The sequence below is a fragment of the Piliocolobus tephrosceles genome, chromosome 10 (genome assembly GCF_002776525.5).
Source record: "Piliocolobus tephrosceles isolate RC106 chromosome 10, ASM277652v3, whole genome shotgun sequence".
Classification (NCBI taxonomy): domain Eukaryota; kingdom Metazoa; phylum Chordata; class Mammalia; order Primates; family Cercopithecidae; genus Piliocolobus; species Piliocolobus tephrosceles.
In genome coordinates, this window is record NC_045443.1 from 30,085,029 (window position 1) to 30,099,462 (window position 14,434).

Below are 14,434 nucleotides of genomic sequence, written 5' to 3' on the forward strand. Positions count from 1 at the left end.
CTCAAAACTGGTAAAAGTAGATGGTCTGTAACCTATTTCCTCATTTCAAATTTTTGCTCATTTCTTATTTGAAAAAATATATAATTAGTAGCTCTACTACTTAAGCAAGCACTTTTATCATTTATTATACACCAGCAAGCACCTTTATAGCAAAAAGCATTATGCATCTATAAATTGCATTTATTCTTAAGGAAATTTCTAGCTCTCAGTATGTGTGACATACATTCAGTGAATCAAAAATCAACTTATGTTTTAATAAAAATATGTTTGGAGTTCTACAGTGGGAAAGGTCCTGTGAGGAGAACAAAAAGACAAGCTACAGAGTGGGAGAAAATATTTACCAATCACATACTCGACAAAGTACATGTTATCTAGAATATATAAAGAACTTCAATACTCAACATTAGAAAAAAAAAAAAAAAAACTACAAATGGACAAAAGATACAAAGGCACATTTACCACACTCCTTGGTTTAATATCAGATGTTTAATAACTTCACTCATTAGGGAATGGTAAATTAATGAGGTACATATAGAGGTGTGGTATCATTACATATCTATCAGAATGGCTACAGTAAAAAACAGCAACAATACAAAGCGCTGGCGGAGATGCACAGAAACTGGATTACTCAGACACTGCTGGTAGGAACATCTGGAAAACAGTGTGGCAACTTCACATAAAGCATATAAACATGCAGTCATCACATGACCCAGCAATTGGACTCCTGGGCATTTATCCCAGAGAAATAAAAATGTATGTTTACACAAATACCTGTGTGTGAATTTGTATAGCAGCTTTATTTGTATTAGCCAAAAGTTGGAAACAACCCAGATGTCCCCAACAGGTGAATAGTTATACAAACTGTGGTGTATCTATACAATGGAATACAACTCAGTAATAAAAAGGAACAAACTATGGATACATGCAACAGCCTGAAGATCCAGAGACACACTGAGTGAAAAAAGCCGATCTCAATAGGTTACATACTACGTGACTCCAATTATACAACAGTATTAAAATGACAAAATGATAAAAATGGAGAATAGATTCATGGTTGTTATGGATTTGGGTGAGGGGATTATGGATTAGGCAGTTGTTAAAGATTAGGTGTCCATGATTGCAATAAAGAAGTACCAAGGATCCTTGGGAAAGAACTGTTCCATATCTTGACTGTGGTGGTACTCTCTGAAATCTACACATATGATAAAGCTGCATAGAACTAAATACACACTTAGTAAAATAAAAAAAAAATAGAAGTACATATAAAACGGGTGAAATCTGACTAAATGCTGTAGATTGCATCAATATCAATTTCTTGGTTGTAATATTATACCATCATAATGCAGGATGTTACCACTGGGGGAAATGGATAGAGTATAAGGAATTTCTATATTATTACTCAAAACTGCATGGGAATGTACAATTATATTTTAAAAAAAAATTTTTAAAGGGGTTTGAAAACTCAAAGTTTTTGCTCAAACAAGCATAATTTAAGATACAGTTAAAATTGTTTGCACAGATTTAAAGGGCCCTTTGAATTGTGTTTTCACTATCTAAAATGAAAATCATAGACATAATCTATGTGAAGCATCTAGGCCAATGCTTGGTTCATAGTGAATAGTTAATAAATGTGGCTTTCTGTCCTTCTTTGTACCATCCTGTAGAGTTGTGTGAGTCTAAAGTCGTGGATGTCCTCCAGCTTCATGCTATCGCACTAGAAGACGCAGTTTCACCTTAGGTGACTATAAAGAAAGCTGTCCAGTCTTATTTAAATCAACGCATGTGAGCACAGAAAGACTACTTAACGTTCTCTTTCTGAAGAGACAGTTATCTCTTTCCAATTAGTGCTGTGTTGCTCCTCTAGATTTGCAACTCAATCTTCTCAAAAAACAAGTGTATCTTTCACAGGCAGTGGCATGTAATATACAGCAAGCTATGCCTCTTAGATACCAAGCTGCTTGTTACAATCAATGATTAGCACAAGAGTCCCTCAGCTCTCTTCCTCCTAAACCCCCCAACTCTCCTTTGCCCTTGTTCTGTCAACCCCTAGCTAATTTTCCTCTTAATCAATGGTCTTACTTCTTTGTCTACTCCCTCCACCCCTCCCTTCTGCTGTCTCCATTATGAAGAAAAATAAAACATTTTAGGTGAGGTGCAGTGGCTCATGCCTACAAGCCCAGCACATTGGGAGGCTGAGGCTTAAAGATCGCTTAGCCAAGGAGTTCAACATTGGCCTACACAACACAGGAAGATCCCATATCTACAAAAAAATTAAAAAATATATCTGGGTGCATGGTATGTATGTGCCAGTAGTTCCAGCTACTTGGGAGACTGAGGCAGGAGAATTGCTTATGCCCAGGAGTTTCAGGCTCCGGTGAGGAATAAACGTGCCACTGCACTCCAGGCTGGAGGACAGAGTGAGATCCCATCTCAAAAAAGAAAAAAAGAGAAAAGACAGAGAAAAAAGAAGAAAACCTTCTAGAAAGCCAAGAAGTGAAAACACCCTTCCCTACTCTCCAGCAAGTAGGTACAGGCATATGACTCTGCCCTTTTTAATTGAAAAATACTCAGACCTGTGACCAGGATGGTCTCCATGGCTGTTACAAAGACAGCAAGCACATCTCATGCTGTGAATTTGCACACCTTAAATTAACCAAAAACCCTGACGGTAATAAATGAAAAAGCAGGTCAATCTAGAAGTGAAACATTTATATTCGTCCCAAGGAGATTTTAAGAAACATCTGGGAAACTGAATAACGAACGAGGTTAGCCGAGGTGATCTTTCAGCAGAAAACCAGAACAACTTTCTAAGAGGACAAATGTCTGTAACATATTCTCTTCAAAGTCAAATATGTAATTTTCTCACTCTCCTTAAAAACATTAAACTTTCAGTGGAAGACGTAAGTCAAAAGCCCATGAATTGTTGCCGATTGCTATGGTTTCCTTTTGTAAGTCATCAGAGACACCTGTCAAGAGGCCTAAGCTTCTCAGCCAGAGCAGGCTTTTCAAGCTGCCAACCCAGTCTCAAATAATCATTACCATAAACACGGGTTCCTATTACACCCGTTGGAAAAAGGCTGAAAACGCCGATAACAGCGCACCAATATTATTTCAACAGTTTTGACCGGCGCATTAAAATGAGCTTAAATGCTGAGCCACATTATAAAGGGTTGAGTCAAGCTCCTGATTGTGTAAGATAGCACTTCCCTCAAATGAGCGCTTCTCTTCTTTCCTCAGAAGCTAGGCTTCTTTTTAAATTAAAGAAAATACTCCACCCCACAAAAACCTGGCATATTCTCGGTTCCCTTTACACTTATTCACACCAGAAACGCTGAATCACGACTCCGAGGTTGTAAAATAAAAACTATTTCGGCTGGGACCCCAGGGTCCCTGGAGAAGCCTAGGCTCTGCGTTACTTCTCTCTGCACCTTCTAAAGTCTAGATGCAGAGCGGTCTGGCAGATTGGAGAGCCTCGGGGAGCAGCCAAGGGTGCAAGGCGGGGGCTGGGGAGAGTCTTCAGCTCCCTCTCCTAAACCCACGCAGCCCTGTCAGCTCAAGGCTCCCGCCTCGCCTCATCTGAACGAAATCCTTAAGGGGCTGATACACTTCCCTTCTGCAAAGCTGCCCAACAGCCTCCGAGAAATTCTCAACTTGGAAGCATAGCCACCACCGCCACCCCTCCGGAACCCTCTAGGTCCGCGCTAGTCCCACTTGGTCACGATCCGGCAGGCGATGGGGTGCGGAGGCGGTTCCACCAGCCCGCTCCCAGCCCTGCCTCGAGAGAGAAGCCCGCTGAGAGCGCAGACACTTGAAAAACTCGATCCCAACTCCCCAGCCGGCGCCTCCCGAACCGCCCCGAGAGCCCAGATAAGCCGGGCACTGGATCCCGGAGCACAGTGCCATGCACATCCTGGAGAGGAGGGAGGTGTAGAGGGAAAGGGCGGCAAAAATGAAATGCCCCCAAGTCAGTTCCGCAACTTCCGGACCGAGGGACGGGCGGAGGGTAGAGGAGGTAGCGGCGGCTAGCGCGAGGTGAGAGACTCACTTGAAGGTGAGGACGCAGAGCGGCCGGTAGGACTTGTGGCTGGTGTTCTCGGCCATGCCCTTGCCCCAGAAGTCGTTGGTGAAGATGCTCCAGCGGAGCGGGGCGCCTGGCCGCACGTCGGGGTTGTTCACGATCGCCCACACGTCGTCGTGCACGAACTCGCCGTGCAGGGAGCGGCCGTAGCACAGGCAGCTCGCCCCGGCCAGCAGCGCCGCGGCCCCGGCCGGCGCGAGCCCGCAGCCCTGCCGCCGGGAGGGTGCGCGGTCCCCGCCGCCGCCTCGGGCAGAGGTGGTCAGCACCATCGCGCCGCCGCCGCCGCTGCTGCCCTGGCCTCTCCCGGGCGTCTGGCATCCTCCCCTTCCGGGGCCCCGGCGGCGCGCGGCGGCTGCCCGGAGGGGAGCTCGGGCATGGTGCTGCGGCAGCTGAACCCGCCGCAAGCGCCCCGCGCTCCGCCGCCTCCTGCGCCGCCGAGTTGGCCCAGCTGCAAATAAACAGCAGTCCCCCCGCCTCCCCCGGCCATCGCCACCTCCTCCGCCCCACTGCGCATGCCCGCTCGCTCTCTCCTCCACCCCCCAATCCCGGGACGCGGGCTGTTTCCCGCTACAGCCTGGCGCCCTCTGCCCCCGGCCCGCCTCGCGTGCAGGTGGAGCCGGGTTCGCGGCGCGCGGCAGCCCGGGAGCTGCGGAGAAGGGCACCCCGGGGTCCCACTTGCGGTGCCGGGCTGTGCTCACCCCCACGCCTCCGCCCCCATCCTTCTCCCCCGAACGGAGCTGGGGAGGGGCACATCCGACGGACCCCTCCCGGGGCAACTAGGCGGGTTTAGCAGGTGCGCAGCCTGGAACCCCCACACCCACCATCCAGGGAGAAAAGTGCTGCTGCTTCCCGGGAAGTTCCCGGCTTTTCAGCACCCGGGACAACAGCAGCGGTGCCCGGGGAGACGCTCTCCACCCGCCCGGTGCTCGAGTCCAGTCCCCGGCTGCGTGTTCTTCTGCCCGGGCTTTCTCTCACCCGCCCGGCGCCGCGTCCCGCAGACCCAGCCTCCGTACCCGCGGGGACAGGAGGCACCTTCCCCAAAGCCAGGAGAAGCGGTCTCCCTAGACAAGGATCTGCTCGCCCTGCCGGGGTGTGTTCAGAGGCGCCACCAGCTCTTTAACTTACCGCCCATTTCTTGGCCCGCACTTACGAAAAGTACCAGGTTCCAGTTTTGGTGGGGGCCTGGGAGCCGAATTGGCTTCTGAAACATTTTTTTATTTTATTGTTTGCTTAAACTCAAGATAATTTGGGAGATGCCAAGCAAAAAGCAAACTACTTTTTCTATCTAACTGGATCACTTGGGTCTCATTATTTCCTGGGCTGTGGGCGTGTTTGAACTGTTCCTGCTAATTCAGTAAAGGGCAACGAAGAAGGTGGGGATGGGGGGATGGGAGGGGGAATTTGTATTAGGGCCTCTGGCTTTGGCTCCTAAACTTCCTGTCTTTCTGAAAGATTGTTTTCTTTTTTAAAATACTAATTATAATAATATATTCAGAGTGATGATTACTAGAATTTCTCCAGGTCTGAAAGTTCTATTTGTTCTTTCAGGCATCTTGTAAATTTCCATTGCTGTGTTAGAAATTACCAGAAATTTGACACATCCAGATAGAAAAACTGAAAATAAGAAGTCACTCTTTTATTCTCATCCTCCCCAAATCCTTAAAAAGCTCACCGACTGAAAAAATAAAATCCAGAAATTGTTCCTCTGCTATGAGTATTTGTGTGGCTCTTTACTGTAGCGAGTTACTTTAAAAAAAAAAAATTTAAGACATCTGAGCAGTTGAAAAGTCAATGAATTAAGATAAACTTATTGTAACTCAAAGTACATTTCACCCATTTTCACTTTGTTTATTTGGTGACTTCAAATTAGTAACTGAGAAATGAAACTGGAAATCTTGGACATGGTTGTTTTCATTCTTTCATCAAAATCTTTCACCCTTGGTAACCTTAATATCCAGACTTTAATATCTAGACACACCTGAGCCTATCTCCCCATAAAACACACTACAGCCTTTCCTCTTCACTTGCCTATTAACTTAATACAAATATATTAAGGAGATTCTTTGTACTACAATGTGCTAAGTATAGGATTGGAAGACCCAAAGCTGCTCGTGTGTGTGTGTGTGTGTGTGTGTGTGTGTGTGTGTGTGTGTGTTTAACACCATAAAAGTCTAGCTTTCTAAGTTAACAGCTGATTGAGATAGTGAAGTTATCTTTGCTGGAATCATAGTTGATGTAATAGGTCAATGTATCAATCCTTACTTATAATTAACAAAGGCTTTCTAGAGAGAACATCTTAACCCAAAAGAGTGACTCTAGGCCAGGTGCAACGGCTCACATCTGTAATCCAAGCACTTTGGGAGGCCAAAGCAGGAGGGTTGCTTGAGGCCAGGAGTTCAAGACTGGCCTGGGCTACAGAGTGAGACCCTGCCTCAAAAAAGAAAAAAAAAAAGAATGGCCTCTAATAGAAGATTTTTATAGAGAGAAAGTCTTTTTTCCTTCCTCAAATCATCCTTCAGTCATCCTTGTCCAAGAAAGAGCTCTGGCCACCCCCTTCTCGGAGTTGTTTTCTTTTTTAGATGGAAACAGTATCAGAGTGCTCTATGACCATGGAGAGTAGTACAGGACTCAGGGCTGAGACTCCAAAGAAATCATAAAAAGAAGAGATAAAGGAAACCTCAAAGTGGGATTCCTGGTTACATAATCTTTCCTCTAAGTTCAGTGGCATCTTTATTCTATTTAGCGCTCAGATGACAAATTTGAGATTGACTTAAAATAGTGAAATGCTTTAAGTCTTCTCAAGGACAACCAATCAGTAAATATTTTTAAAAATTAGTTCCTTTGGGCCTGGCACAATGGCTCACGCCTGTAATCCCAGAACTTTAGGAGGTCGAGGTGGGCAGATCAAGTCAGGAGATCGAGACCATCCTGGCCAATGTGGTGAAACCCTGTCTCTACTAAAAATACGAAAATAACCTGGGCATGGTGGCACACGCCTGTAGTCCCAGCTACTTGGGAGACTGAGGCAGGAGAATCGCTGGAACCCGGGAGGTGAAGGTTGCAGTGAGCCAAGATCATGCCATGGCACTCCTGCCTGGGGACAGTGCAAGACTCTATCTATAAAAAGAAATAATAATAAATAAATTAGTTTATTCACAGCCGCATCACCTTCTGATTCAATACTCTTCTGTGTTGTAGGAAAAGTATAGAAGTACTGATGTCCGAGAGAGGTTTACATTGATATGCCAGCCCATCAAGCCATTTGCTTCTCTGTTAAAAAGTGGAAAACACCCATCTTGGCTAATAAAGGGGTCCAAAAGGAAATTAGATTTAATTCTTGTTATTTAGCCTCTGATTATTTTTAAAGGATTGATAATTAGAGCAATACTACCTCCTAAAACACCTTGTGTCCACTCAAAGCAATTTATAATAAAACATAAATTATTGTAGAAGTACCTCTCTGAGGCTCATATAGATTAAGTCACTCATGCAAATTAAGATGGACCATATTTCTAAAAGAGATTAGGACACAACTAAAAATCAATCAAGGGCAAGATATTGTAATAAAAACAATTTCAGATTACTGCTGACAACAATTCTTTGCTTGACCAAACTTTAGTTAGTTTTCTGAATCTTTTCCTAGCACTGTCAGTGTACTTCCTTGTAAAATCCAGTTTTAGCAAAGAACACTACTAAGTCAGTTTGGCAAGAGAGGGATCAGATATCGAGGGTAGGGGGTTCTTGCTATATTTGAAGTTGAGTCCAATCTCTCTTCCCCACTGAAGGACCACATTGCAGTGGTCCCTATAACTATCATGACGGTCCCGAATAAATTCTACCATGCTTTAACAAGAATTGTTGAATAATTTTTTTTATTTTAACACTGCCCCCTGTGCTTTTTTTCAGCCTAATGATATCCTCTATTCAAATATAACCTATATAAATGGCCAAATGCAATATCACAAAGGTGACAATATCATTTACAAAAGAGATGATAATATGGTTTACATTAAAACATAAATTTTTGTTGTCTAGTTCTTTAAATATTACTGACAGGGCAGGTGTTGGGCATCCGTGGGCTGTGCCCAGACCTGGGCCCAGACTGGTGACAGCAGAAGCAACAGTGGTAGCGTGGCGGCTGCAGCCCCAGGAGGAAAAGGGGGCTCTCCATGGAGACTGTCTTTCCTTCCATCCCTAAAGCCTCTCTCTGCGTCATCTGCACAGTAATACAATTTAAGAGTATCAAAAATTATTTGTGACCTTGCATTTTCTGGCACTCAGGCAATAAACTTTGTCAGTATATTACTACAAGATTAAAGTATACCTCTGTACATTGCAATAAAACATATTGCAGGAGAGAAAAACTGTCTTTTTCTTCCTACCTTTTTTGGTTCCTGGCTTGATCTCTGTAACAAAAGACAGATTAACAAGAGAAATGCATACAAATTCGTTTAGTATATGTTTTACCTGGCACAGGAGACTTCATAAGGAATTGAAGACCCAAAGAAATAGTTAAACCTGATTGTTTTCAAACTATGTTTGCTGAAGAATAAAGAAACATGGGAAAATATGATAGGATAAAAATGGGTATGAACTAAGAGTTGTAAAGTGGGGGAACCTTAGCAAGGCCTGTTTGTTCATATTTATCTGGGAATCACTGAAGCTTTGGAAATAAGGACAATCTCCTTGGAAGATAGGAAGGGCACCTCTCACATGAGCGTCTTATGACCTGCTTCATAGGAAGATCAGAAAGTCCTTCCTGCACCTGCCATTTCTTGAATTCTTTTGGCTTAAAATATTCAATATGTCAAGGTGTCATATTTTGGAGTAGCATGTCCTGAACCACATCAATATCAAAGATTTACCAGAATTCTTCAAAGAGTGGAATCTCTGGCTTTGAAAACTGCTGCAACATTGCAAAGCTAATATCCATAGTCTTAGAAATTGTTGTGTATAATAGAAAAGAACACTGTTTTCATCTGAATGTAATTTTAATAACACATTTTATTTTACACTTTAATTATACATAAATCAAAAAGCTACTTTTAGTGTTTTATACAACCTCTACAACTTATAGGAAATGTCAGAGGAAGCACTAAAATGCCATTGTATAAATTTATATTTTAAATTAAAGTCAGACTTATACCAAACAGATTTGAATGAAGTTAATTTTTTTTTCTTTTTCTTTTTTTTTTTTTTTTTTTTTTTTGAGATGAAGTCTCGCTGTCTTGCCCTGGCTGGAGTGCAATGGCGTGATCTCAGCTCACAGCAACCTCCACCTCCCAGGTTCTAGTGATTCTTCTGCCTCAGCCTCCCAAGTAGCTGGGATTACAGGCGCCCACCACCACACCCAGCTAATTTTTGTGTTTTAGTAGAGACGGGGTTTCATCATGTTGGTCTTGAACTCCTGACCTCAGGTGATCCACTCGCCTCAGCCTCCCAAAGTGCTGGGATTACCAGCGTGAGCCACTGCACCCAGGCCGAAGAGTTAAATTTTTTAAGAAAATTATTCCTTCTGAATCAAGAGCTCTAGATGTACTTTATATTTCAAAATAAAGTATCAGACATTTATTCCAATGTTGTCATAGCCTATAAAATACTCTAACTGCGCTAGTCACAGTTGAATGAGCAGAGAGATGTTTCTCCAATTCAAAGAATATTTTATTTTAAATCCTGATTCATAGCATTTGCTGATTTCCATGGTGCAAATATTTTCACCATGTTTGATTTCATGCAACCAATGTGACCTCACTGAACACAGAGACGGGAAGAGACATATAGCAGCACGTTATTCTACAACATTTTCACCAAACGGATACAGCAGCTATAAATAAGACCAAGAGTATATTAACCGTGAAATAATTAAAACATGATGAGTTTTGAGCATGTATTATACTCATTTAAATCTAATTTCTAGAAATGGTTTCTATAACTTAATTTTGTACAAAATTGTGTTTAACAACTGGCTTGCAAAATTCCTAAGAATGTAAGAATTAATTTTTTGAACCAGTGCGAATTCACTCCAGCACATTATCAAATGAAATATACTTGCTCATTATTTGTATTATAATTTTGAATTTGAGTGACAAGTAATGGGAGGTGTGCTCATTATACCTATGCAGTAAAGAACCTTACTGAAATAAAGGTCTAACCTTTGCCTCAGCAATTGGAAGATCACCTCTAGGCCCCCTGCCTAGAATGTCCTGCCTCATAGGCATGTCTGTTTTCCTAGAAGTTTTGGCCACCGGACAGTCTAATGCTATGGTTTATGGTGGGAGTCTTGAGCCACACAGCATTAGTTCTGACTTCTGGGGAACTGAAGACTAAAGGTATGAAGACAAACAGAATATGCCTCGCCAAAACATGCCAGTTTGGCATTGTGATTTTTTTGAGGTGAAGACAATTAGCTCTCTGTGCCCCCATTTTCTGTCTAAAAGCAGGCCATGAATTTCCATTTTTAAAGGTATCTCCTCTCATGCCCGCAAAAAAACTACTCCAGAGACAATTCTTAGCACTGGACAGGATGCTTATCTGTGTAACAAACATACTAAAACAACCCTTATTTACTATACATTTCCTCTCCTCACTCCCCGTGCTGCCCTCACCTCCCCGCCCTCACATTCCCCTGATACTCCACAAGTGAATCCCTCTTCCTTTGTCTAGCCTAAGATGGTGTATAAGCCTTCAATTCTAAGTGCCTCCTTGAGTCACAATTCTTTGGGAACTTTCATGCATATATATGTAATTAAACTGGTTTTGCCAGCTGGGCGCAATGGCTCACACCTATAATCCCAACACTTTGGGAGGCCAAAGTGAGTGGATCACCCGAGGTCAGGAGTTCAAGACCAGCCTGGTCAACATGGAGAAACCCTGTCTGTACTAAAAATAGAAAAATTAGCCAGGAGTGGTGGTGGACACCTGTAATCCCAGCTGCTACTCAGAAAGCCTGAGGCGGGAGAATCACTTGAACCTGGGAGGTGGAGATTGCAGTGAGCTGAGATCATACCACTGCACTCCAGAGTGGGTGACAGAGCAAGACTCCATCTCAATAAACAAACAAACAAACAAGTTTTTTGTAGCACTATTTACAAAGACTTGGAACCAATCAAAATGCTCATCAATTATAGACTGGATATAGAAAATGTGGCACATATACACCGTGGAATACTATGCAGTCATAAAAAAGAATGAGTTCATGTCTTTTACAGGGACATGGATGAAGCTGGAAACCATCAATGTTAGCAGACTAACACAGGAACACAAAGCCAAACACTGCATGTTCCCACTCATAAGTGGGAGTTGAACAATGGGAACACATGGACACAGGGAAGGGAACATCACACACCGGGGTCTGTCAGGGGTTGGGCGTCAAGGGAAGAGATAGCTTTAGGACAAATACTTAATGCATGCATTGTTTAAAACCTAGGTGATGGGTTGAAGATTGCAGCAAATCAACATGGCACATATATACAACAAGCATACAACATGCATACATGTATACAACATGCATACTGCATGCATGCTACATGTACACCATCCACATCATTTGTACACTACATGTATATGTCAGGCATATATACTACATGTAGGTTACATGCACAAAACTTCCACATTACATGTGTACAGCATGTTTTCAACATGTGTGCTACAAACATACAACATTCACACTACATGTGTACATGTGCAAAACCTGTATGCCACATGCAGATATGTGTACAACCTGCATACAACATGCATGTTGCATGCTGCATGCATGCATACCACTTGCAAACAACATTCATGTCACAAGCATACATTTGTAAAACATTCACAATGCATGCATACAACATATAGAATATGCTAACTACATGCCACAGCATGCAAGTCACATATGAACAACATGTGTACCACACATGCTACATATGTGCCACACGCCACAGCATGCAAGTTACATGTGTGCCACATGTGTAGAACATGCATCATACGTGCTGGGAGCTTGCATGCTAAACACGTAGAATATGCACACTACATGCCACAACACGCACCTTGCATTTTTGTAACATGCATACTACATGCTACAACATGCAATCTACATATGTGCAGCGTTCGTGCTACAGCCTTATAGCATGCTTACTACATTCTGCAGCATGCAGACTACATGTATGACACATGTGTGGCACATGCATGGAACATACAACACATGGTACTTGGGTGATGTCTGCATGCTGTATGCTTGTAGCGTGCCTGTAACATGCAAGCTACATGCATGCCACGTGAATGAGCACAGCATTGATGCCACATGCATCTGACATGCATGTGACACGTGTGCAGTATACGTGAAACATCCATGACACAAGCATATAATGCATGCATAGTGTGCCCACAATATGCTTTCAATATGCGCACATTATGTGCAGAGCTTGCGTACATATTTGCAGCATGTGTGCATGCCAGAACAGGCGGGAAACATGCATGCAGCATGAAAATTACATGCTGCAATGGGCGCACAGCATGCATACAATATGCATAGCACATGCTACAACATGTGAGAAACATGCATGCAGCATGCACCTTACACACTGCAAGATGAGCACATGTATGCTATTCTGTGTGCCATGCATGCAACACGTGTGCTACATGCCACAGGATTCAAGCTATGTGCCTGGAACATGTGTAATACATGCTACAAATGGAAGATACATGCGTGCAATATGAGTAGAGCATGTAGTCTACATGCATATTGCATGCTACAAAATGCAAAACCACATGCATGTGACGTGTGTGTCACATGAGTAGGGCATGTATCATGCATGCATTGAGTCTGCGTGCTATACACATAGTACATGTGCACTTCATGCCAAATACAAGTTACATGCTTGCAACACGATGCAACATACAACCCACATGCTAGTAACATGCGCACCACATGCAAGCTACATGTTGAAACATGTGTGGAGTATGCATGCAACGTGCACATTACACACTGCAACATGTTTGTAACATGCTTGCAGCTGTATATTACATGCTGTGACATCTGCACAGCATTCATGCTACATTAATAATAAATGCACACTGCATGCCACAACATGCAAGCTATATGCTACAGCATGCAAGACACATGCATGCAGTATGCATACTACATTCTTATAGCATGTCTGTAACATGCATGCTGCATGCCACAACATGCGCACTACATGCTTGTAACATGTACACTGTGTAATAAAACATGCAAGGTACATGTATGTGACAAGCTTGCCGCATGTGTAGAGCATGTTTTCTGTATGTGTGTGGCCTTTATGCTGCACATGTATAATATGGGTCCTGCATGCCACAACCTACAAGCTACATGCTTGCAATATGCACACTACATGTCACATCGGACCTACATGCTTTTAACATGCTTACAGCATATTGAGGCATGCAAGCTACATGCATGAAACGTGTGTATAGCATGCACATTACATGGGGCAACAGGTGCACTTTGCAATATGCGTGCTGCATGCCACAACATACATGCAGAGACGTGCATACCATGTTTGCTACATTTGTGATACATGCACACTAAGTGCACAACATGCAACCTACATGCTTGTAACATACACTATATGCTATCATATGCAATTAACATGCATACTACATTCTTCCTACATTCAACATGCAAGCTACACGTGTGCAACATGCTTACTGCATGCTTGCAACAAACCTACTACACCCTACAACATGCATGCCACATGCATAGAGCATGTATTCTGCATGCAATTCACATGCATACTTGCACATAACATGCATGCATCATGTGCACATGCATACCGCATGTTACAAAATGTGTGCAACCTGCATATGTGCATGCCACATTCTACAAAGTGCATACCGCATGTTACAAAATGTGTGCAACCTGCATATGTGCATGCCACATTCTACAAAGTGTGTGCAACTTGCATACAACATGCATACTATGTGTACACTATGTGTTCATGTGTAGGCACACAGACAAATGAATATCATGGTTCTACCTCATGCATGTAACTTGCCAGAACATGCATGCTGCATGCATGCAACACGTGTGCAACATTCATGAACATGCATACTACATGCTACCACATACATAGTACATGTGTGCTACAAGTGCTCAGCTACCCCTCAAGAAGAATATAAGAAGTGCAATAGGTACCTTTAAAAATGTTATATTAAGCTCTCCTTTTTCTTCTATTTAAAGTTTCAAGGAAAGGCTCCAAAAGCAGACAAATACAACCAAAAAGCATATAAGTAAGTAGCAAACCCTCAAAAACCTAGAGTCACTGCAGGAGAACGGCTGAGGAGTTAACATCAAGAACTCACACGTGATTGCTAGTTTGTAGATGATGAAGCTCAATACTG

The 14,434-nt window shown here is 43.0% G+C and overlaps 1 protein-coding gene across 2 annotated transcripts in view; it reads right to left on the reverse strand.

Moving 5' to 3' along the window:
* The window catches only part of TMTC1 (transmembrane O-mannosyltransferase targeting cadherins 1), a 292,296-nt gene extending 287,764 nt beyond the window's left edge, over positions 1–4,532 (reverse strand). For both annotated transcript variants that reach the window (XM_023209004.2, XM_023209003.2), the window contains exon 1: positions 4,046–4,532. In XM_023209004.2, the coding sequence (XP_023064772.1) occupies positions 4,046–4,347 (302 nt within the window). In that variant the 5' untranslated portion in view covers positions 4,348–4,532. The remainder of the gene's footprint in view (positions 1–4,045) is intronic.
* Positions 4,533–14,434: the final 9,902 nt, after the last annotated feature.